This window comes from Hippopotamus amphibius, chromosome 7 (assembly GCF_030028045.1).
Source record: "Hippopotamus amphibius kiboko isolate mHipAmp2 chromosome 7, mHipAmp2.hap2, whole genome shotgun sequence".
In the NCBI taxonomy this organism is placed as follows: domain Eukaryota; kingdom Metazoa; phylum Chordata; class Mammalia; order Artiodactyla; family Hippopotamidae; genus Hippopotamus; species Hippopotamus amphibius.
Genome location: NC_080192.1, coordinates 113,590,054 through 113,614,139, shown reverse-complemented (window position 1 = coordinate 113,614,139; position 24,086 = coordinate 113,590,054). Strand labels below are relative to the sequence as shown.

Genomic DNA, 24,086 nt, shown 5'->3' with positions numbered 1-24,086 from the left:
ATAAAAAGAATGTGGCACATATATACAAAGGAATATTACTCAGCCATAACAAGGAACGAAACTGAGTTACTTGTAGCGAGGTGGGTGGACCTACAGTCTGCCATACAGAGTGAAGTAAGTCAGAAAGAAAAACAAATACTGTATGCTAACACATATATATGGGATCTAGAAAAATGGTACTGATGAACTTAGTGACAGGGCAGGAATAGAGACGCAGACATAAAGAACAGACTTGAGGACACAGGGGTGGGGGGAGGGGAGGCTGGGATGAAGTAAGAGTAGCATTGAGAGTAGCACAGTACACTACCAAATGTAAAATAGATAGCTAGTGGAAAGCTGCTGCATAGCACAGGGAGATCAGCTTAGTGTTTTGTGACAACCTAAAGGGGTGGGATAGGGAGGATGGAAGGAGGCTCAAGAGGGAGGGGCTATATGTATACATACAGCTGATTCACTTTGTTGTACAGCAGAAACTAACACAACATTGTAAAGCAATTATACTCCAATAAAGATGTAAATAATAATTAAAAAATAACCTTTAAAACATTATAAGTAAAATAAGCCAGACATAAAAGGACAAATATTGTATTCCACTTATTTGAGGTTATCTAGAATATGCAACTTCAGAGACAGAAAGTAGAACAGAGGTCACCAGGCATTGTGGGAAGAGATAAAAAGACAGTGAATTTTCTTTTGGAAACATCAAATTTGAGGCACCTGTAAAATATCCAAGTTAAGATGTCCAGGAGATAAACTGCTATATGAGTCTACCACTCAGGGAAGAGATCTAACTTGGAGTGATGTCTGGGAATCCTAAGTATAGAGATGGTAGCTGACACCAAAGAAGTGGATGACAGTAAGCAGTCAGAACAAACAGAATGAAAGGACAGAACTCATATTTAAGAGATGAGCATAGGAAGAAGAGCCTAGAAGGAAACAGAGAAGGAGCTCCTGGTAAAGCGAAAGGAGACTTGGGTTAAAGATGGCACACAGATATTACTTCTGCTCTCCCCTAGGACCTCCCTAAACCAACAGCCAAGGGATTTAAAACATAAAAAGACATAAATACACAAGGGCAACAAAGTGCAACAATACTAAAATTTTAGTAGCAGATGGATGAGTGATAACTGACTTAGCAGAATCAAGAAAGGTGAATCCTAAGTAAGAGAACAAGCCCAGAGCAACCTGATTTGCAGCTCCGAAAGGCTAAGAAATCGTTGGCACCAGTTGTTCCTTGATGTGGAGGTAAATGCAGGGATGAAAATAGCAAGAGCAGCTACACTCTGAGAATGACAGCTCTGGATCATACCTCCAAGCTGTCAAACAGCTGGTTTACCTCCAGAGAAGGTAAAGCAGTAAGCGTCTGGACAGCAAACAGGCAAATTAGGAAAATATATGCACAATAAATGCTAAATACCAAGATCTCAGCTTTCTTTGCTCACTCAGCAACCAGAATACTAAGCTAATGGTTTGAAAAATTCTTCCATGGCAAATCCACTACCCATGCAAAAAAAGACCTAAAGATGTTGACATCAAGGGCTCCCCAAAGAAACAGCCCAGCTAGACTAGCCTACAGTAAAGCCTGCAATCAACCTCACCCATACGTACAGAGATTCAAATCAACTCTCAGTGCCCCAATCTGAAATAAGTGCTTAGCCAAGGATCACCAGACTTCTAAGGAAAGCTTCTAGCAACAAATATAGAGACCAAAACCAGTAAACAGAAAAAAAGCAGGTTGGAAGAAATAGAGGCCCATGTAAAGATAAGAAAACTTAAAAAAACAAAACAAAACAAAAACCCATTATTAATATCCTCAGAGAGATAACAGAGCATATTTCATCCATGAAATAACCGCAGGATGCTATGAAAAAGGAACACTCAAGTAGACGAAAAAGCTCTTCCCTTTCTCATTTATTCTCATAATAATTTATTTGATTTTTTAAATTAAATATCAAACCTCAAAAAATAAATTTAAATAACTACATCTAATATTAATGGAGAGGGATGGAAAGGAGCACATTCTGGACCTTTCTTAAAAATTTCCTTTGTGGGGACTTCCCTGGCACTCCAGTGGTTAAGACTCCATGCTCCACTGCAGAGGGCATGGATTCAATCCCTGGTTGGGGAACTAAGGTCCCACAAGGTGCATGGCATGGCCAAAAAAAAAAGAGAGAAGAGAGAGCAATACAATACAAATTCCTTTGTACAAAGATAATGCACAACTGCAAATGTGCACACACGCATACACAAGCATGGAAACATGTAACACTTGCCTATTTTCTTCTGAGATTTCAATTAAACTCTTCTGCAGAAAATGAAGCACTGAAACAAAAAAAATACAGAATTTAAAACTGTGAACTCTGATTTCAGCACAAGAATATATTTTAAATCACTATTACCTAAAACAATAACAGAGAAGTACAAATTTAAAAGGAAGGAGCATGATGTATGCTAGCCATCTGCAGTACTCTACCCACTGTCAAGAAACTTAAAAGAACCAGTTCTAAAATGACTTATACAAGCAGCCACCTCTCAGAATAAAATAAAATAACAGGACTTACCATTTTCAAGAAGATTATTAACACTTGATCTGCCTGTGGGGGGAAAATTAACACTGGTAAGGAGTTTCAGGACCAAAATTAACATCATTTAAAACACTGATGTAACGACAGGTATTAGCCAGAAAAAGGACCAGAAAAGAGCTGGCTTACCCAAGTCAAAGTTCTCCATATAGGAAGATATATTGTCAATAACTTTCCTGTAAGAGTATAGATCAGTAGCAGTATTCAATTCTTTCTGAAGACGAGAAGTAAAACTTTGTGTAGCCTCAGTTAGAAAAAATTCAGGTAGGCCATTTAGTGAGCTAGAAAAAGAACCAAATATTAAAAATCTGACAACCTTAGAGTATGTACGAGGATATGTAGGTAGGAAGGGGAATATTACAAATGAAGAAATATTGAACTACACCTTCAAAATACAGCCAGAAAATTACAACTTTACACCACTATCACTGGAACTTCCTGATCTATTGTCTCTCATCTGGTCTCCCTCTCCCATCTTAATTCCCTCCCATTCTGCACAGTATCCTCAACAGAGCAGCCAGAGTGATATTACTAAAACACCACGTTATTCCTCTGTGTAAAATCATCCAACAAGGTCCTTCTCAAAGCAGTAGCCAAAGTGCTTACAATGACTTATGAGACCCTGCACAATCTGGCCCCATGGTTATCTCTCTGGCTCAGCTTGATCCTTGTTCACTTAGCTCTAGCTACATGACCTTCCACCATTCCAGCAACATGCCAAAGTCTTTGTACTTGTTATTTCCTCCACCTGGCACTCTCTTCCCTCAAATATCCAGTGATATTTATTTCCCCAATAATCATTGCCTTATCCCTTTCAGGTCTATCTCAAACATCGCCATATCAATGACACCAAGCAAAGATGTCTGAAGTGACTATTGTATTTTAAACTGTAACCCTCTCCCCATCTTTGGCACTCCCACTTCTCTGCTTTATTTTTTTCCTCCATAGCACTCATGCCCTCTAATTCCTATATATTTTGCTTAGCTGTCTTTTATCTTCCTCTTAGAAGTAGCCTCCATTCTGGACTGTTTTACACTGTACCCCTGTGCCTAGAAGAATACTTGACACATAGTAGATAGTCAATAAAAATTTACTGAATGGATAAATTAAATTTAATGCCAATTTTACCACAGTTGATCTAAATTAACATTTTTTAAAAATTTGACTCAACAGTTCTAAAGCTTTTCTGGAAGTAAAAAAATTTCAAAAATAGGAATATTCTGAAAAACAAGAGTCACTAGAGAGATGACGTGTTCTAGTATATAATTAAACCACAGTATCAAACTATAGTGAATAAAAGTGTGATGCTGGAGTATAAATAGACACAAGTCTAAAATCAAACCTACGTTTATACAAGACCGTAGAACATAATAATGTGGCATTTCAATTATGTGAGAAAAAATGGACTATTCAACAGTTTGGGGATAAGTGGCTCCCCATACAGAAAAGAAAACTAAGTCAGATCTCTACCTCACACTACACTCAAAACTTAATTCCAGATAGATTTAAAAGTTAAACAAACAAAAACAGTATTTTAAGAAAAGACAAGTAATTTCATATAATCTTGTATTAGAGAAAACATATACAAGCTGAAACTCAGAAGTCTATACAAAGAAATCTATACAAATCTATAGTAGGTTTGAGTACCAAAAAATGTTTTTTTAATTTTTATAAAGCAAACATCATGAAGAAAGTTTAAAGACAAGGAACAAAATTAAGGAATACATTTGGCACATAATCTGTATAGAGCTCTTATAAAGACATTCTATGGTTGGCTGCCTTCCTACAGGCATTCCCCTCGCCCTTCTTTGCTGGCAAAGCTCACCTCCCACCAAAGAGGCTAAAGGTGTGAGACCTAGCCATTTTTTACAACCAGAGAGAGAGAAAGCATATGACCCAATCTTGACAATGAAAATCAAACAAGACCTTCAATGAAAAGTCTCCTGGGACCTTCCACAAGATGTATTTTCTCTCCAATAAAATGAAATGCAGGGACTTCTCTGGTGGTCCAGTGGCTAAGACTCTGCACTTCCAATGCGGGCGGCCTGGGTTGGATTCCTGGTCAGGGAACTAGATCCCACATGCATGCCACAACTAAGAGCCCACATGCCACAACTAAGAGTTTGCATGCCACAACTAAGGATTCTGCTTGTTGCAACAAATGATCCTGCATGCCACAACAAAAGATCCCACATGCTGCAACAAAACATCCCCCATACTGCAATTAAGACCCAGTGCAGCCTAAATAAATAAATAAATAAGAAATGCAAAGCAGGAAATTTCCTTTTTTTTTTTTTTGCTGATTGCAGCAAAGTCTATATAAGGTGCTTGTAACTGCTATCACCCCTTGTAACTCAGAGGGAAGATAGGGCCAACACAGTGAGAGAAAGATGGAAAACACCAGGATCTTCGATGACATTTGCTGACTACTTCACCAAAACCCAAGAGTTGGCCAATATTTGATCATTTGCTTTATGACACAATAAATACATTTGCTTTAAAAAAAAATTCTAATAAGAAAACATACAAAGATATGTAATCACCAAAAAAATTTAAATAGTCAAAATCCACACATTAAAAAATTTTCACTCTCACTAGTAATCTGGAAAATGCAAATTATAATACCATTTTTCCCCTACCAAATTTTAAAAGATTTAAAGATTGATGTTATTCAGTGTTGGAATGATATGAAGAAAAAGGCACTCATTCACTGTTAGAAGGAGTACAAACTGGTATCATTTAGAAGAGGACGATTTAGCAATATCTATCAAAAATTTTGACAGGCATTTAAAATCCTGAATAAAACCCTGGTGTCTTGAAAGCTAAACTGGGAAATCTGGAGCCTAATAGATATATGGGGCCTGAAAGATTCACATCGACTCCATGTATGCATGTGTTAATCATTCTATCCACAATTAGGGAAAAGATTGTGCCAATAGGAAATGCACCAGCTACAAATAAATCAAAATTCTGGCTTTCTGTGACTCCTCCCATCTTTCTATTGGCTTCTGCTGGGTAAAACAAAGAAGAAGCCTGCAGTATTCAAATACTGTCAGTTCAGCGGTGAACTCGCACAGTGGTCACCCTCGGGATACAAGGAACTGGATATGAGGGCAGGCAGTCTTTGAAGGGACCCAAGCCCCCAACAAAGGGCGCAGCTACTTCCTGATCTGTGTCAGGACCTCTTGGCAGAGTTCGGCTTTAGAGGGTGGTGAAGGGTACTTTTCACGGTGCATGGAAGGAAAGCCAGTGCGCAGGTGTACCAACATTCGACCAGAAGAGACTGCAATGGATGTACCAAGCCACTGCACCCTTGGAGACCCCAGCAAACTGCCAGAAGGGGTTCCCCAACCTGCCCTCATGCCCTGTATATCAGACAAAGCACCCTTGACAAACCCTGGAAGTGATTAACCTTCTGGGAAAGCACTGGGAGCTGTGTGATGTGGTGCTAGTTGTGGGCACTAAGAAGATATATGCCCATCGAGTCATTTTGTCAGCGTGTAGTCCCTACTTCTGAGCTATGTTTACAGGAGAATTGGCAGAAAGCCGTCAGACAGAAGTAGTGATCCGAGACATAGATGAGAGGGCTATGGAACTACTGATAGACTTTGCATATACCTCCTACATAACTGTGGAAGAGGGCAATGTTCAGACCCTTCTGCCAGCTGCTTGCCTCCTCCAGCTGGCAGAAACACAGGATGCCTGCTGTGAATTCTTAAAGAGACAATTAGATCCTTCTTACTGCCTGGGTATTCAGGCTTTTGCTGACACACATTCATGTCGTGAGTTGCTAAGGATAGCAGACAAGTTCACTCAACATAACTTTCAAGAGGATAACTTCCAATGGATCGAAGGTTTAAAAAATACAAAGTGAAACCATGAAAATAGTAGAAGATGACATGAAGCAATTCTTTTGTAATCTTGAAGAAGGCCCTTCTAATTGACTAACTCAGAAAGCATAGAAGAAAATATTGATAGATTTGACTATATAAAAATTGGAAATTTCTGCATGGTAAAATAAAACAATAACAAGGCAAAAACCAAAGACAAACTGGGGGAAAATATCTGCAACTCATGTTACAGACAATATCTCCTTAATACATCAAGAGCTCCTATTGGTCAATAACCTAGACCAGTGACCTAACAGAAAAATGATGCGCAGTAAGCAAGAAGTTCAGATTGCCCTTAAACGTATGAAAATTTGCTCAAGTTTGTTCATATTAACTGAAAAAATGAATTAAAACCACCAAAGTACTAATTTTTATCTATCAGATTACAAATTTGTAATATATCAGATTACAAATATCTGGAAGTTTGATTACACACTCTTCTGACAAGACTGTGGAGAAATAGCTACATTGCTAGTGTAAGTATAAATTTTATATAACCCCTCTGGAAGGAAATTGGACAGTATATCAAAATTACACACTTTCTGCTCACACTAAAAAAAAAATTTTTTTTGATAGGCATAAATTTGGTCAAGAAATTCCACTCTTAGGAATTCATTTCAGAGAAATACACATATACAATTATATATGTAATTAAGAATATCACTGTAGCATTGTTGGAATAATTAAAAACTTGAAAGCAAACTATCAATGGAGAAGTGATTAAATAATATGTAATATGGCACATATAAATTTTGGTACATCCATATTATGAAATATCTATAGCTGTTAGAAAGAATGAGGACTTTTGGTGGAAATGTAAAACAGTGCAGCCATGTGGAAAATTGGAAGCTCCTCAGAAAATTAAAAATTACCATATGATCCAGCAATCCCACTTCCGGGTATATATCCAACAGAACTGAAAGCAGGATCTCAAAAAGATATTTGCATATCCATGTCCATTACTCACAATAGTCAAGAGGAGGAAGCAACCCAAACGTCTATCAACAGATGAATGGATAAACACAATGTGCTATACACATACAATGGAGTATTAATCAGCCTTAAAAAAGGAAAGAAATCCTGTCACACGTATGAACCTTGAGGACATTAAGTCATTCACAAAAAGATAAATACAAATGTTCTACTTATACAAGGTATCTAAAGTAATCAAAATCATAGAAACAGAAAGTAGAATGGTGGTTGCCAAGGGCTGGGGGAGGAGGAAATAGAGAGCTGTTGTTTAATGGGTATAGATTCACTTTTTTAAGATGAAAAAGTTCTAGAGATCCACAGCACAACAATGTGAATATACTTAACATTACTGAACTGTACATTGAAAAACGGTTAAGATGGTAAATTTTATGTTATGTGGGGGTTTTTTAAACACAATTTAACAAAGAAGAAAAAGGAATATACTGACATGAAAATATTTCTAAGACATTCTTTAGTGAAAAACAACCTACAGAGAAATATGCATAACACCATTTATGTAAAAAATAAAAACTAAAATATAACACACACACTAAACCCAAAGGAAAGGTCTAGAAAGAGCCACCAAAATATTAAGCGTGTGATTAAAAATATGTTTAAGGAAAAGACCTACAAAAACAAACCCAAAACAATTAAGAAAATGATAATAGGAACATACATGTCAATAATTACCTTACATGTAAATGGATTAAATGCTCCAACCAAAAGACACAGACTGGCTGAATGGATACAAAAACAAGACCTGTATATATGCTGTCTACAAGAAACCCACTTCAGACCTCGGGACACATACAGACTGAAAGTAAGGGGATGGAAAAAGATATTCCACGCAAACAGAAGTCAAAAGAAAGATGGAGTAGCAATACTCAGACAAAGTAGACTTTAAAGTAAAGACTATTACAAGAGACAAGGAAGGACACTACACAATGATCAAGGGATCAATCCAAGAAGAAGATATAACAATTGTAAATATCTATGCACCCAACATAGGAGGACCCCAATACATAAGGCAAATGCTAACAGCCATAAAAGGGCAAATTGACAGTAACACAATAATAGTAGGAGATTTTAACACCCCACTTACACCAATGGACAGATGATCCAAACAGAAAATAAATAAGGAAACACAAGCTTTAAATGACACATTAGACCAGATGGATTTAACTGATATTTACAGGACATTCCATCCAAAAACTACAGAATACACTTTCTTCTCAAGTGCACATGGCACATTCTCCAGGATAGATAATATCTTAGGTCACAAGTAAAGCCTTGGTAAATTCAAGAAAACTGAAATTACATCAAGCCTCTTTTCTGACCACAATGTCATGAGACTAGATATCAATCACAGGAAAAAAAACTGTAAAAAATATAAACACATAGAGGCTAAACAATACGCTATTAAACAACCAAGAAACCATAGAAGAAATCAAAGAGGAAATCAAAAAATACCTGGAAACAAATGACAAAGAAAACATGACAAACCAAAACCTATGGGATGCAGCAAAAGCAGTTCTAAGAGGGATAAACAAATGGGACCTCATGAAACTTCAAAGCTTTTGCACAGCAAAAGAAACCATAAACAAGACTAAAAGGCAACCCTCAGAATGGGAAAAAACAGTTGCCAACCAAACAACGGACAAAGGATTAACCTCCAAAATATACAAGCAGCTCATGAAGCTTAATACCAAAAAAGCAAATAACCCAATCCACAAATGGGCAGAAGACCTAAATAGACATTTCTCCAAAGAAGACATACAGATGGTCAACAAACACATGAAAAGATGCTCAACATCACTAATCATCAGAGAAATGCAAGTCAAAGCCACAATGAGGTATCACCTCACACCGATCAGAATGGCCATCATCACAAAATCTGGAAACAACAAAAGTTGGAGAGGGTGTGGAGAAAAGGGAACTCTCCTGCACTGTTGGTGGGAATGTGAGTTGGTACAGCCACTATGGAAAACAATTTGGAGGTTCCTTAAAAAACTACAAATAGAACTACCATATGATCCAGTAATCCCACTCCTGGGCATATACCCAAAGAAAACCATAATCCAAAAAGAAACATGTACCATAATGTTTATTGCAGCACTATTTACAATAGCCAGGACATGGAAGCAACCTAAATGCCCATCAACAAATGAATGGATACAGAAGATGTGGCATATATATACAATGGAATATTACTCAGCTATAAAAAGGGATGAGATGGAGCTATATGTCATGAGGTGGATAGAACTACAGTCTGTCATACAGAGTAAAGTAAGTCAGAAAGGGAAGGACAAATATTGTATGCTAACTCACATATACGGAATCTAAAAATGGTACTGATGAACTCAGTGACAAGAACAAGGACGCAGATACAGAGAATGGACTGGAGAACTTGAGGTATGGGAGGGGGCGGGGGGTGAAGGGGAAACTGAGACAAAGCGAGAGAGTAGCACAGACATATATATACTACCAACTGTAAAACAGATAGTCAGTGGGAAGTTGTTGTATAACAAAGGGAGTCCAACTCGAGGATGGAAGATGCCTTAGAGGACTGGGGTGGGGAGGGTGGGGGGGACTCGAGGGGGGGGGCAGTCAAGGAAGGGAGGGAATACGGGGATATGTGTATAAAAACAGATGATTGAACTTGGTGTACCCCCAAAAAAATTTTTAAAAAATGTAAATTAAAAAAAAAAAAAAGCTATCATACTGTATAACAAAGGGAGATCAGCTTGATGATGGGTGATGCCTTAGAGGGCCGGGACGGGGAGGGTGGGGGGGAGTCGCTGGAGGGAGGGAATATGGGGATATGTGTATAAATACAGCTGATTGACTTTGGTGTACCTCAAAAACTGGTACAAGAGTGTAAAGCTATTATATTCCAATAAAGAGCTAAAAAAAAAAGCTAAAAAAAAAAAAAGCAGTTCTAAGAGGGAAGTTTATAGCAATACAGTCCTACCTCAAGAAACAAGAAAAATATCAAATAAACAACCTAACCTTACACCTAAAACAATTAGAGAAAGACGAACAAAAAGACCGCAAAGTGAGCAGAAGGAAAGAAATCATAAAAGTCAGATCAGAAATAAACAAAAAAGAAATGAAGGAGAAGTAATAACTAACACCGCAGAAATACAAAAGATCATGAGAGACTATTACAAGCAACTATATGCCAATAAATTGGATAACCTGGAAGAAATGGATACATTCTTAGAGAAGTACAATCTTCCAAGAGTGAACCAGGAAGAAATAGAAAATATGAACAGACAATCACAAGCACTGAAACTGAGACTGTGATTAAAAATCTCCCAACAAACAAAAGCCCAGGGCCAGAGGGCTTCACAGGTGAATTCTATCAAACATTTAAAGAAGAGCTAACACCTATCCTTCTCAAAATCTTCCAAAATAGAGCAGAAGGAGGAACACTCCCAAACTCATTCCATGAGGCCACCAATCACCCTGATACCAAAACCAGGCAAAGTTGTCACAAAAAAGAAAATTACAGGCCGATATCACTGATGAATATAGATGCAAAACTCCTCAACAAAATACTAGCTAACAGACTCCAACAGCACATTAAAAAGATCATACACCAGGATCAAGTGGGGTTTATCCCTGGAATACAAGGATTCTTCAATATACGCAAATCAATCAATGTGATACATCATATCAACAAATTGAAGGATAAAAACCATATGATCATCTCAATAGATGCAGAAAAAGCTTTTGACAAAATTCAACATCCATTTATGATAAAAACTCTCCAGAAGGTGGGCAAAGAAGGAAATTACCTCAACGTAATAAAAGCCATATATGACAAACCAAAAGCCAACATCATTCTAAATGGTGAAAAACTGAAAGAATTCCCTCTAAGAACAGGAACAAGACAAGGGTGTCCACTCTCACCACTATTACTCAACGTAGTTTTGGAAGTTTTAGCCACAGCAATCAGAAGTAAAAGAAATAAAAGGAATCCAAATTGGAAAAGAAGTAAAACTGTCACTGTTTGCAGATGACATGATATTATACATAGAAAAGCCTAAAGATGCTACCAGAAAACTGCTAGCACTAATCAATGAATTTAGTAAAGTAGCAGGATACAAAATTACTGCACAGAAATCTCTTGCATTCCTATACACTAACAATGAAAAATCAGAAAGAGAAATTAAGGAAACACTCCCATTTACCACTGCAACAAAAAAAATAAAATACCTAGGACTAAACCCGCCTAAGGAGGCAAAAGACCTGTATGCAGAATACTATAAGATGCTGATGAAAGAAATCAAAGACAATACAAACAGACGGAGGCACGTACCATGTTCTTGGATTGGAAGAATCAACATTGTGAAAATCACTATACTACCCAAAGCAATTTACAGATTCAATGCAATCCCAATCAAATTACCAATGGCATTTTTCACAGAATTAGAACAAGAAATTTTATGATTTGTATGGAAATGCAAAAGACCCCAAATATCCAAAGCAATCTTGAGACAGAAAGACGAAGCAGGAGGAATCAGGCTCCCTGACTTCAAACTATACTACAAGGCTATAGTGATCAAGACAGTATGGTACTGGACTTCCTAGGTGGCGCAGTGGTTAAGAATCCGCCTGCCAATGCAGGTGACACAGGTTTGATCCCTGCTCCAGGAAGATCCCACATGCCACAGACCAACTAAGCCTGTGTGCCACAACTATTGAGCCTGCGCTCTACAGCCCGTGAGCCACAACTATTGAGCCTGTGTGCCACAACTACTGAAGCCCGTGTGCCTAGAGCCTGTGCTCCACAATGAGAAGCCACCACAATGAGGAGCCCACGCATCACAATGAACAGTAGCCCCCACTCTCCACAACTAGAGAAAGCCTGTGTGCAGCAACGAAGACCCAACATAGCCAATAAATAAATAAATAAATAAAAATGTATGGTACTGGCACAAAAATAGAAAGGAAGAACAATGGAACAGAATAGAGAGCCCAGAGATAAACCCATGCACATATGGACACCTTATCTTTGACAAAGGAGGCAAGAATATACAATGGAAAAAAGACAGCCTCTTCAGTAAGTGGTGCTGGGAAAATTAGACAGCTACATGTAAAAGAATGAAATTAGAACACTCCCTAATACCACACACAAAAATAAACTCAAAATGGATTAAAGAGCTAAAGGTAAGGCCAGACACAATAAAACTCTTAGAGGAAAACAGGCAGAACATTCTATGACATACATCAAAGCAAGATCCTTTTTGAGCCACCTCCTAGAATCATGGAAATAAAATCAAAAATAAACAAATGGGACCTAATGAAACTTAAAAGCTTTTGCACAGCAAAAGAAACCATAAACAAGACAAGAAGACAACCCTCCTCAGAATGGGAGAAAATATTTGCCAACGAAGCAACGGACAAAGGATTAATATCCAAAGTATACAAGCAGCTCATGCGGCTCAATATCAAAAAAGCAAACAACCCAATCCAAAAATGAGCAGAAGCGGTGGTGGTATAGTGGTGAGCATAGCTGCCTTCCAAAAATGAGCAGAAGACCTAAACAGACATTTCTCCATAGAAGACATGCAGATGGCTAACAAACATGAAAAGATGCTCAACATCACTAATCATTAGAGAAATGCAAGTCAAGGCCACAATGAGGTATCACCTCACACCAGTCAGAATGGTTATCATAACAAAATCTAGAAACAGTAAATGCTAGAGAGGGTACAGAGAAAAGGGAACCCTCCTGCACTGTTGGTGGGAATGTAAGTTGGTACAGCCACTATGGAAAACAGTATGGAGGTTCCTTAAAAAACTAAAAATAGAACTACCATATGACCCAGTAATCCCACTCCTGGGCATATACCCTAGGAAAACCATAATCTAAAAAGATGCATGCACCACAATGTTCACTGTAGTAGTATTTACAATAGCCAGGACATGGAAGCAACCTAAATGCCCATCAACAGATGAATGGATAAAGAAGATGTGGCACATATACACAATGGAATATTACTCAGCCATAAAAACGAATGAAATTGAGTTATTTGTAGTGAGGGAGATGGACCCTGAGTCTGTCATACAGAGTGATGTAAGACAGAAAGAGAAAAACAAATACCATATGCTAATACATATACATGGAATCTAAAAAAACGGTACTGATGAACCCAGTGGCAGGGCAAGAATAAAGACACAGACATAGAGAACAGACTTGAGGACATGGTGGGGGGCAGGGAGCAAAGAGGAAGCTGGGACGAAGTGAGAGAGTAGCACTGATATATATACACCACCAAATGAAAAATAGATAGCTAGTGGGAAGCTGTTGCATAACACAGGGAGATCAACTTAATGATGGGTGATGACTTAAGAGGGGTGGGATAGGGAGGGTGGGAAGGAGCCTGGGAGGGAGGGATATGGGGATATATGTATAAATACAGCTGATTCACTTTGTTGTACAGCAGAAACTGGCACAATAGTGTAAAACAATTATACTCCAATAAAGAGCTTAAAAAATATATATGTTTAAACCAAGAGCAGATGGGACACAGGAAAAAAACAGCAGGATGACAGATTTAAACTTAACCAATAATTGCATTACATGTAAAAGGACTAACCAATAATTCCATTACATGTAAATGCAAAGTACAGCCTATAGCCTTTTTTTAAAGATCTGTGACCTAAGAAGGCTTTTACATTTTTAAAGAGTTATGATAAATAAATAAGTAAATAAAACAAAATAAAGATGAAATTGTACAAATGAAATTGCTAAGTGATATATTTCAATTCATTTTATGGAACTATAGAAGGAACCTTAAATACTGGTTACTTTTGGTCAAATTGAACATTTACAATGCCTAACCTTTTTTTCCTTACCTTGCCAAGACTTTCTTCAAGGGATTCTTTAGATTCAAAGAAAGATAAATGCCTGCTAAAATATCCAAACAACTTCGAATAGTGGGATCACACTTGCCATTTTTATTTGCCTTCTCCAGTAAGGGCACAATCTGTAATCCAAAGAATTCAAAGCCATAGTAATTTTTTTCTAATATCAAGTATAGCAAAGTAACATAGATTCAAATACTTTAAGTCCCAATTTTAATGTGTACTGTTTTCCACTCTACACTGTTAGGGTACTGATTTAAACACCTATTTCAGTATTTATTAACCTTTCTAAACCATGCCCCCAACTCCCACTTCACCCTCCAGACCCACCTTCATTGAGAATTACAGACTTGTTAATGGCTTAAGGTACAGGAATTCTGTAGCACTACCGAAACCCAATAATATATTTAATTGTTTTCCAAAAAAACATTACACAAGTTCAAATAATAAATCCTATTATTGAAATACTGGTAAGGACAGTCCTTACATTTTAAGTTAACTTTTTAATGTGCCTGCTAAAAAGTTTTAAAGATTCAGATTAATAGAAATATTTTTTTTATCTCCACCAAAAACATGCACAATTATTTCATTATCCTACCTGTACCTATATATATATACAGTTCCAATAGTGGTGGAAGCCTGAATATAGCTTCCATTGCTACTTTGAATAAAAAGATATCATACAATGAACAGAAAAAACAAAACAATTCCTTATTCTTCAATGATACACTGACATTAAATAATTGGGAGCCAAAAATTATCAGTTAATTTTAGAAGTCCATAATAGCATGATAACCTTCAAGATGCATTCATGAATATCAAAATCAGCCTTACCTGTTTAACATAATGGATCTGTGACACGCCATCAGTGAGCTGTACACAATGTAACAGCAAAGAAGCTAGATTTTTCCCTTCCACATCAGCCAAAGCTACATAACATACACAAAAAAATTTCTTCAGTGATTTAACAATATATGGATATGAGTTTGCCTTTGTCATGTGTTCTATAAAATTTAAATATTTGTAAACAGACAAAAAATCTGGCACAACTTAGTCTGGAGACAGAAGTTTAAGAAAACCATTTTACATCCAAAACTGAATGTAAAGAACATGGAATAATTAAATACCAAGAGTTTGAACATTATGTGATATGGAGTCCCAGAGATAAATATACTGTTTGCAACCTAGAAAAGAGATCAACAAATGAAGTCAGAAATCACTTACATCTCAAAGTTTCAAGGTCCTGATTACAAACAGTCAATGAAGTAACTTGTGTTTCTTTCTTCTTCTTTACACCCATTTTAAATAGAATTAACAGTAGTCACTACAAGAAAGAAGAATTTTAAGACGCTGTGTAAGGCACTAAAGACCTCAGTACTATTTTGGGCCAGATAATTCTTTGCTGTAGAGTCTTGTCCTGGACATTGCAGCATATTTAACACATCCTTGGCCTCTACCCACTAGATGCCAGTAGCATCCTCCTTCCTCTAAGTTGTGACAAACAAAAAATGCCTCTAGTCATTGCCAAATGTCCCCTGGGGCAAAGCTGCCACAGGCTGAGAACTACTGATTTAAGGGTTTCTGCTTTTTTGTAGACTCAAAAAGAGTTTATTACTGTCTAAAGTTACTTTTACCTACCAGTCTTTACATATTAAAATACAGCAAACCTTCAATTTAGTAGTAATAAAGAAACCAACACAGTTTTTCAAAAATAAACTAGGCCTACCTAACTTCCAAGACATCTCAGACTAACAGATCAGGAGGTATCATAAGATGCTATATCTTGATTTCTGCAAAATATTTGATAAAGGAAATGTCCACATACTACCCTTGTGAGTTTCCTTTTAGTTAACAGAGTTTGTTTCAGCTAACAGGGTTCATAATGGGCTGCACAAATGTACTCAAAGGATACACACTAATAGTACCACGCGGTCTGAAGACAAGCTGCCAAGGAAATGGCACACGGGTCTTTTCTTGGTGCAGTTAGCATTTTTAGCAGTGCTTACAGTGTAGATATTAGAAGACATAACACAGTGAATTTATAAAAGACAAAGCTGGGAGCACATGTTGGATGATAGAATCAGGATTAAAAAATTGACCAATAAACTGGAATAAACTTACCAAGATGAAACAAAATAAATGTAAAATGCTGCATTTGGATTAGAAAAATATAACCTAGAAATACAGGATGAGTAGGTGGGGGAGCAAAAATGTGATTTGAAACAGCTCACTATGTGGTTTGAATATTATGTGAGCCAACAGCACAACATGACTATAAAAAACCACATTAGAAGTCAACTAGACCAAGGGAATGCCTGATCCCTTGGTCACCTTCTCAGGTCAGGTGACATGTGGAGCATTAGGTTCTGTGCTGGTGGCCATATCTTAAGGAGCCATAGCAAATGATGGAGCTTCCAAGGAACAGCCAGATTTCTGAAGGGCCCAGAGAGCACTTCCCTTCAGAGAACAGTTCAGTTAACCAAAGGTATTTGGCCTAGAGAAAAAAGGACAGGACAAGTGCTTTAAAAGAGCTGCTGTTGTTGGAGGACTGCTTTGGAGAAAGAGAAATAGATGTCTTCTGTTTTTTTGTTTGTTTGTTTGTTTTTTTGCTCTGCACTGCATGGCTAGCAGTTCCTGACCAGGTATTGAACCCGGGGCCACAGCAGTGAAAGCGCCAAGTCCTAACCAGTGGACCACCAGGGAAGTCCCAGATGTCTTCTGTCTTAGATGGCTATAGAATTTGTAGACATCTGTAGAACTAGGAAATGTCTGTGCAAGCTTCAGGGAGGCCAACTGCAATTCAATACAAAGGAAGAACTCTATGGTTCAACTATAAAATGGGCTGCCTTTCAAAAGAGAATTTCCCAACTCTGGGAATATCCAAATAGAAATTAAATGAACCCTTCTCACCTGTACGCCTGCAATAACCTCCTAACTGGTCATCGAACCTTCATTCTGCCTCTGGAGAGTTCATTCTTTTCACAGTCATTAAAGCAAATTTTTTCAAATCTAACTACTCTCTTTCTTAAAACTTTTCCAAGGGCTTTCATTTACACTTAGAATCAAATCCAAATTTGAGACTTTGGCCTTCGAGGCGCTAAATAATCTGGCCCTGCCTTCCCCTGCAGTTCATCTCAAATCAATCTTCTCTTCACCATCTAGGGGACTTTGCACTTCCTGACACTTGTGCCTGTTAGGCTTATTCCACCAAATCTTTGCAAGGCCAATTCTTCATCATTCAGGTCTCTTCTCAAATATTACCTCCTCCAAGAAGCCTTCCATGAGCACTCTATCTAAAATGCCACCACCTGGGGGCTTCCATGATGGCGCAGCAGTTAAGAATCCGCCTGCCAATGCAGGGGACACAGTTTCGATCCCTGGGCCAGGAAGATCCCACATGCCGCAGAACAACTAAGACTGTGTGCCACAACTACTGAGCCTGTGCTCTAGAGCCCATGAGCCACAACTATTGAGCCCACGTGCCACAACTACTGAAGCCCATGTGCCTAGAGGCCATGCTCTGCAACAAGAAGCCACCGCAATGAGAAGCCTGCACACCACAAAGAGTAGCCCCCGCTCACCACAACTAGAGAAAGCCCATGAGCAGCAACAAAGATCCAATGCAGCCAATAAATAACATAAATAAATTTTTAAAAAATAAAAATAAAATAAAATGCCACCACACCTACACACATACATACCGTTTCTATTGCTTTATTTTCTTCACAGTACTTACTGCTACCTGAAGTTACAATAACTTATTTGCATATTATTTGTCTCCCCTAGTAATAAATTCCACGAAGGCAGCAACTTTAATCTGTTTTGCCCACTGTTTTAATTCTCAATTTTCCAAACAGTACCTGGCACATATTAAGTGCTTAATAAATATTTGATGAATAAACAAATGAGTTAATTAACAAACATTTGTCACTGATGTTCTAAAAGTTATGTATGCTTTTAACAGCACAAGAGTGGACTAGCTGTCATCTTAAGTAAATTTTATATCCAGGTGACAAGCTAGTCCCGACACTGAAGAACCTATGGTCCCTCTGCAAAGTAAGAAATCAATACAGCAACGAAATGTGAAAACCCACTCAACAGAAAATGGTAATAAAAATGGGCACAGCTAGAAAGGCATCGACAAGGTAAGAAACTGAAAAGTGACATGATTAGATCAAGGGGAATATCACCGGGGATCACTTCCTAGGTAAGTCACCAATACACAAAGCTGAGAAGGGACAGAGATAGACAACTGGGGAGACTATTCTCCGGTGAATGGTGAGCAAATTTGCAGCAGGATTTGATCTTGGAACCCTCAAGACTGCACAAAGAGGTTTGGTGCTTATGTATACTCAGCGGATGCCTAAATCTTTGTCCTTAAGAACTGGTCCTCCCAATAGCGGAAAATCCTGTGCCCACCTTAAGGCACTGCTGAAGTGGCCAGAAGATGCTCAGTAAATTATACTCCTCCTGGGTCCCACTAGCTGCTTCCCTTCTGATTGCTGCTTCACTCCTATCTACACCGTTCCGCCTGACTCCCCACAAACATTCTCTGGGCAACTTCTCAACCACGTGGAGTCCGGGGAATGACAGGTGAAAAAAAAAGGGGGTTAAAGTGCTATCTCCATGGAGACCTAAGCGACCGGAAATCGGTCTCAAGATCGCCAAATTCTCCTGTAACTGAAGGACGGGAATCAGTGTGCATCGGCTGGCGGCCCCAGCAAAGTGGCCGAGCCGAGCGGTGGAGAGTCGCTCGCTACCGCGGGTCTGGCGGACAAGACGCCGGGGAGCCAAACCTCGTTCCCGTGAGAGTCTGAGAAGAGTCGCAGCCGTCTGGATGAGCCCCGGAAGCTGGCCTACTTCTACGGTGTCTCCGTGGCTCACAGCGTGGTCTGTACTCGCCTACCGGGTCGAGACGAGGGGAGGGAAGCAAGAGGACCTGGAAGAGGGATCATCGCGAGAATTGAGCCGATGCGCTCCTCCAATCAGGAGCCCGGAGGGGTGGTGATGTCACCCGGGAACTGGTGTTAGTAAGTCTGGTCAGGTGCTGCTTTAAAGAGGGCGCGCGCTCGGCTGGGGCGAGTCTTGCCCTCTTCCTTCCCCTTAGGGCAGCTCTGACAGTGGCCTCCACACCCCTGAGCGCCTGGGAAGCGTTTTTGACTTAACCCAGACGTTCCACCCTTCTCCCACTCAGCTTCCTCAGCGCGGAGACGAGGAGAAAACTGCCTCCGGGCCTCTAGAACCGGGAGCCTGACGACTTTAGAGCCTGTGAGAGGGGGTAGGGGATGGGACGGGCAGTCAGCTGAAGCCACAGTGAGAATTTTGACTAAGATGAGAAGTACTGAAATGAACTAACATAAGCCACAGCGCAGGTATTCTTTCAGCAAACAGTTAAAGAATGCTATTGTAGCCGTTACCAGGCGCTAGCCTTGAAAGTTTTCCTATTTAGGATATGTGTAGTACGCAGAAAACCAAATCATCAGATGGTTCGGTTCTGTAAAATGCATAAAATAAGCAGGTGCCAACCTCTGCGCAAGGAGCTGGGACAGAGGTAAGATCAGGGAATAGACACGCAGGCTGTGTTCAAGTGCAGTTAGTTTGGAAAATACTGAGAAACATTGCAGTTCTCCAAACCTTTAGTCAGATTGATGATTTTAAGTTTTTAATCATTACTTTTCTGAATTTTATCTCACCATCCTTTGTTTTGCTTTGTAGTTTTATCACATGTGTATGTATCACTAAACGTATTTTATTTGGTTTTGAGCTTTGTATGTTATATGATGGAATCGATTGTTTTCTCCAGGACTTTGCTTCTCTCAGCATTGCTTTTGGCATCCACAGAAAAGCGGGTCCGTGTAGTTCTTTCATTCACTGTTGTATAGTATTCCATTGTTTAATGTGCCACATTTATCCATTCTGCTTCTCTGGAGATTTGGATCGTTTCCAGCTTTTGCTATAACAGTGCTGCTGTGAACTTTCTTGTACATGTCAGCTGATGAGTATGTGGAGAACTTTCTCTACAGCAATTTTTTATTCTAATTTTGACTAGGACTGATAGTAAGAAATACATTATACCTTAAACAAAGTACACCTAAGTACTCACACATATATAACGGAAACAAAAATGTCTTGAAATATTTGTTACTCTACAGGAGATGTGTGCTCTGATATTTTCTTTATTTTTTTTTAAGTTGTGGTAAAATACACATAACAAAATTTACCATCTTAACCATTGTTTTTTTTTTTTTTTTTTTTTAAAAAAAGAAGAAAGAAGCAACAGGCTCAAGGTGGAGCCAGTAGCTCCCAGGACAGCAAACCAAGACTTAATTGCAGTTTCAGCATGTCTCAAGAAAGGAATTTCTGGAATTTCTTATCAGCACTAGAGAAGTAACCTTATCTGAAACAATCCTTTCTTTTCCTTTACTCTTAACTCCCTTGTCCCACCCCATTTCTATAAAAGCTTTCCATTTGGTACCACTGAAGGAATGCATTCCTATTTATTAGATGGGATGCTGCCTGATTCATGAATCATTGAATAAAGCCAATTAGATCTTCAAATTTACTGGGTTGAATTTTGTTTTTTAATAGCATTTTTAAGTGTTTGCCTTTTTTTAGTATATGTTTCAGGGTCACTGAAATAACTTCATAACAATCAATGGATTCCAACCCTTTTTAAGTTTTGGCCCAACCATTTGAAAGTAAGGGGCAGACATGGTGACTCTTCCCCTCAACAAAATTAGAGCATGAACTAGGAGACAAACAAACACAATAAACATGTATGTGAAAAGGTGGTAACTGCCACAGGAAAAAAACAGGAAGAGTAGAAGATGAGAGGGGGGAAGATTTGTTGCCATTTTAAATAGAGTGGGCAGGGTAGGCCACCTGGAGTAAGGATTTGCAAGAGATGTGGATACCCTGAGGAAAAGCATTCCATGTGGAGGGAACAGCCACTGCAAAAGTGTCAGGGCAGGAGCTTGGTGTGGAAGAACAGCAAGGAGGCCAGTGTGCCTGGAACCAAGTGAGCAAAGGTATACGTTATAGGGAATGAAACAAGGGAGTTTCAATTATGTAAAGCCTTACAAGGACTTTTACTCTAAGTGAAATATGGAGTCATTTTGAGCAGAAGAGTGATAGGATTAATCTACATTTCAAAAGAGTCACCGGAGCTACTTTGTTGAGACTAGACTTCAGGGGAAGTGGGAAGACCAGTGAGTGAAGAGGCTATTGCTATAAACTAAAGAGACAAGTTGCTGGTGACTCAGAGCAGGATGGTAGCAGTGAAAAGGGTGAAGAGTGGACAGATTTGAGATATGATTTGAAAATAAGCCAACAGGATTTTCTGAAGGATAAGATATGGGGTATGAGGAGAAGAGGAGTCAAAGATGATTCCAAGATTGCTGACCTGAGCAACTGGAGGGATGAGGTTGCTATTCATAGAGTGATCGGGGGAAGAGTTTGCTTGGAGTAGATTTGAATGGCTTTAAAAGAGACTGGGGGAAAAAAAAAGAGAGAGAGACTGGGAGGAAAGGAATTGACAATGACAAGATCAAGTGGAAACAACTCCAATACTTCTAGTACACAAGAGCAAATAAATGAAGTGGTAACTCCGAGGGGAAATAGGGAAGAGAAAGTTCAGATATTAAAGACTAAAAGAGTAACGTTTGAAAAAGAGCTTTTTTCTTTTGGATTCACCTTGCACTACCAACTTAATACCACTTTAAATTCTCTGCTTGAGTGTTTTCAGAACACAGCATGGATTTGGGCCATGAATCTTTTTTTAAGTAGCTATATATTTTATTTGTAAAAATGTATTCCAAGGAAATTTTTAAAGAATAAGTAATCCTTAATATATAAAAGTATAAAAGAATACACTTAAATGGCATCTTATTATAAAAGGACTACATAAAATCATGAAAAGTAATCTATATCTGTGTTTTGTTAAGTGTAGTTTAAATATGTACCTGTTGAAGCAACATTCTCCCCTCAAGTAGGGAAGGGATTATTTTTATAATTATTTAATGACACATTTTCACACATAAAGATTTTTAAAAATTCTTTTACATTTGAAAGGATATTTGAATAAATTTGACTTTTTAAAACCACCAAGAAAACAGATTTAATTGCCTGCTCATTTAATACTTGTTCATAAACTTCACTGCAATCAAAGGTATCACCTATAGGTATTGTTTTCCATAACTGAAAATCATAATACAGTCTGTCAGTTTCATAGTCACCTTTACATTCTAAAAAAGCACACTTTGTGGTAATCTGCTGGCAATGCATGGTGATTTATATAATTACGGAATCCCTCATAATAAGCCCTATTTGATAGTTTCATGTCTAAAATGAAATCCAAAAGCGTGTACTAGAGCTATGAATATGAAAATTTTATTATTTGTTAATATAAGATGATATTTTGTTCTTTGTTAATGTAATATATGTTAGTTGTTAATATAAGTTTGTCCCCAAGTCAATGAAAGAAAGCATGGTGCTTCTATTTATCATCTCACAGTTTCTGTGGATCAGAAATTCAATAGCTGCTTGGCTCGGTGCTTCTGGCCAGGGGTCTCTCAAGAGGTTGCAGTCATCCAAAGGCTTAGCTAGGGCCAGAGGATCCATTTCCAAGATAACTTAGCTCAGTGGTGCTTGTTGTTGACAAAAGGCCTCAGTTCCTTCCCATGTGGGCCTCTCCCCCAGGCTGCTTGAGCATTCTCACAGCATGGTAGCTGGCCTTCCCCAGAAAGAGCAAGGTAGAAGCTTCAGTGGCTGTCATGGGCTAGCCACAGAAGTCACACGCCATCTCAGCAATATCATACTGATTACGAAGGTCAGCCCTATTCATTGTGAGAGGGGACTACACCAACCCATAAATGCCAAGAGGTCACTTTGGAGGCCAGCTACAACAGTCTATAACACACATCTGCAAATGTGTCTTGATACTTAAAATATGCTGACTAATGGATCACAACTAAGGAATGATTTATTTAAGAGTTGTTTGATTATAATTTCCACAGTACTTCTTAAGGAAACACTAACGCTGATGTGTTCTTACAAACTTATCTGCCTTTAATGGCATACATTTTCATAGAAGACAGCCACGGAAATTAAACATAAAACTAGGTTTACTAGATGCCCAGGGATCCGTGGAGCCTAGGACTGGGTTCCAACCTGGCTTCCTGGGATGTTGGTACCCTTCATACCAGACTGCATGAGCGGCAGGGCAGGAGTCAATCAAAATGATCCAGTGGGTCCTAGAGGAGAATGACCAGCTGATCTGCTATATCGTGGAATATCAGAACAAAGGCCAGGCAAATGAGTGCACCCAGTACCAGCGTGTGTTACATAGAAATCTCATTTATTTGGCTGCTATTATAGATGCCAACCCAAACAGTGCTTCAAAAGCAATGGAATAATCTTCCAGTTGGCTGTTGTAAGGAGTCATTGAATGTAATTCATTTCCTATGAAGTCGAGACAGAATCTTTACCATCTCAACTGCTTAAAACATGAATGAAACTTCTGTGACTCTTAAAAATGTGAAGAAAGCTACTAAATTAACCGTATTCTCAATGTAAATATTTATTTTAATAATTAAGCAGATTCCCTTAAAAAAAAAAGAAACCCTAGGTTTATTATGAGTAAGCAACATTTTAGATGTTCTTCAAATTTTGTCTTTCTAAAGAATTCTGATCTTATCCCCTCCATACTTAAGAGCACGTAATGGCCATCTTCTATGTACTCTTTCTTTGCTTCCCCATACACCAGGCT

At 38.5% G+C, this 24,086-nt stretch overlaps 1 protein-coding gene and 1 pseudogene across 5 annotated transcripts in view; one reads left to right on the top strand and one right to left on the bottom strand.

Annotated features, from left to right (window-relative positions):
- THADA (THADA armadillo repeat containing) overlaps positions 1 to 19,240 on the bottom strand; it is a 323,481-nt gene extending 304,241 nt beyond the window's left edge. For 2 of the 5 annotated variants that reach the window (XM_057740678.1, XM_057740683.1), the window contains exons 1-7: positions 19,117 to 19,240; positions 15,545 to 15,644; positions 15,155 to 15,249; positions 14,312 to 14,442; positions 2,712 to 2,863; positions 2,562 to 2,594; positions 2,274 to 2,322 (exon numbers count right to left, since the gene is read on the bottom strand). In XM_057740678.1, the coding sequence (XP_057596661.1) occupies positions 2,274 to 2,322; positions 2,562 to 2,594; positions 2,712 to 2,863; positions 14,312 to 14,442; positions 15,155 to 15,249; positions 15,545 to 15,620 (536 nt within the window). In that variant the 5' untranslated portion in view covers positions 15,621 to 15,644; positions 19,117 to 19,240. Of the gene's footprint in view, positions 1 to 2,273; positions 2,323 to 2,561; positions 2,595 to 2,711; positions 2,864 to 14,311; positions 14,443 to 15,154; positions 15,250 to 15,544; positions 15,645 to 17,230; positions 17,247 to 18,021; positions 18,043 to 18,739; positions 19,087 to 19,116 lie in introns of those variants that run through there. The other 3 variants (XM_057740680.1, XM_057740681.1, XM_057740682.1) reach the window with 3 other exon arrangements.
- Positions 19,241 to 23,501: 4,261 nt separating this feature from the next.
- On the top strand, positions 23,502 to 23,733 carry LOC130856400 (SS18-like protein 2; annotated as a pseudogene).
- Positions 23,734 to 24,086: the final 353 nt, after the last annotated feature.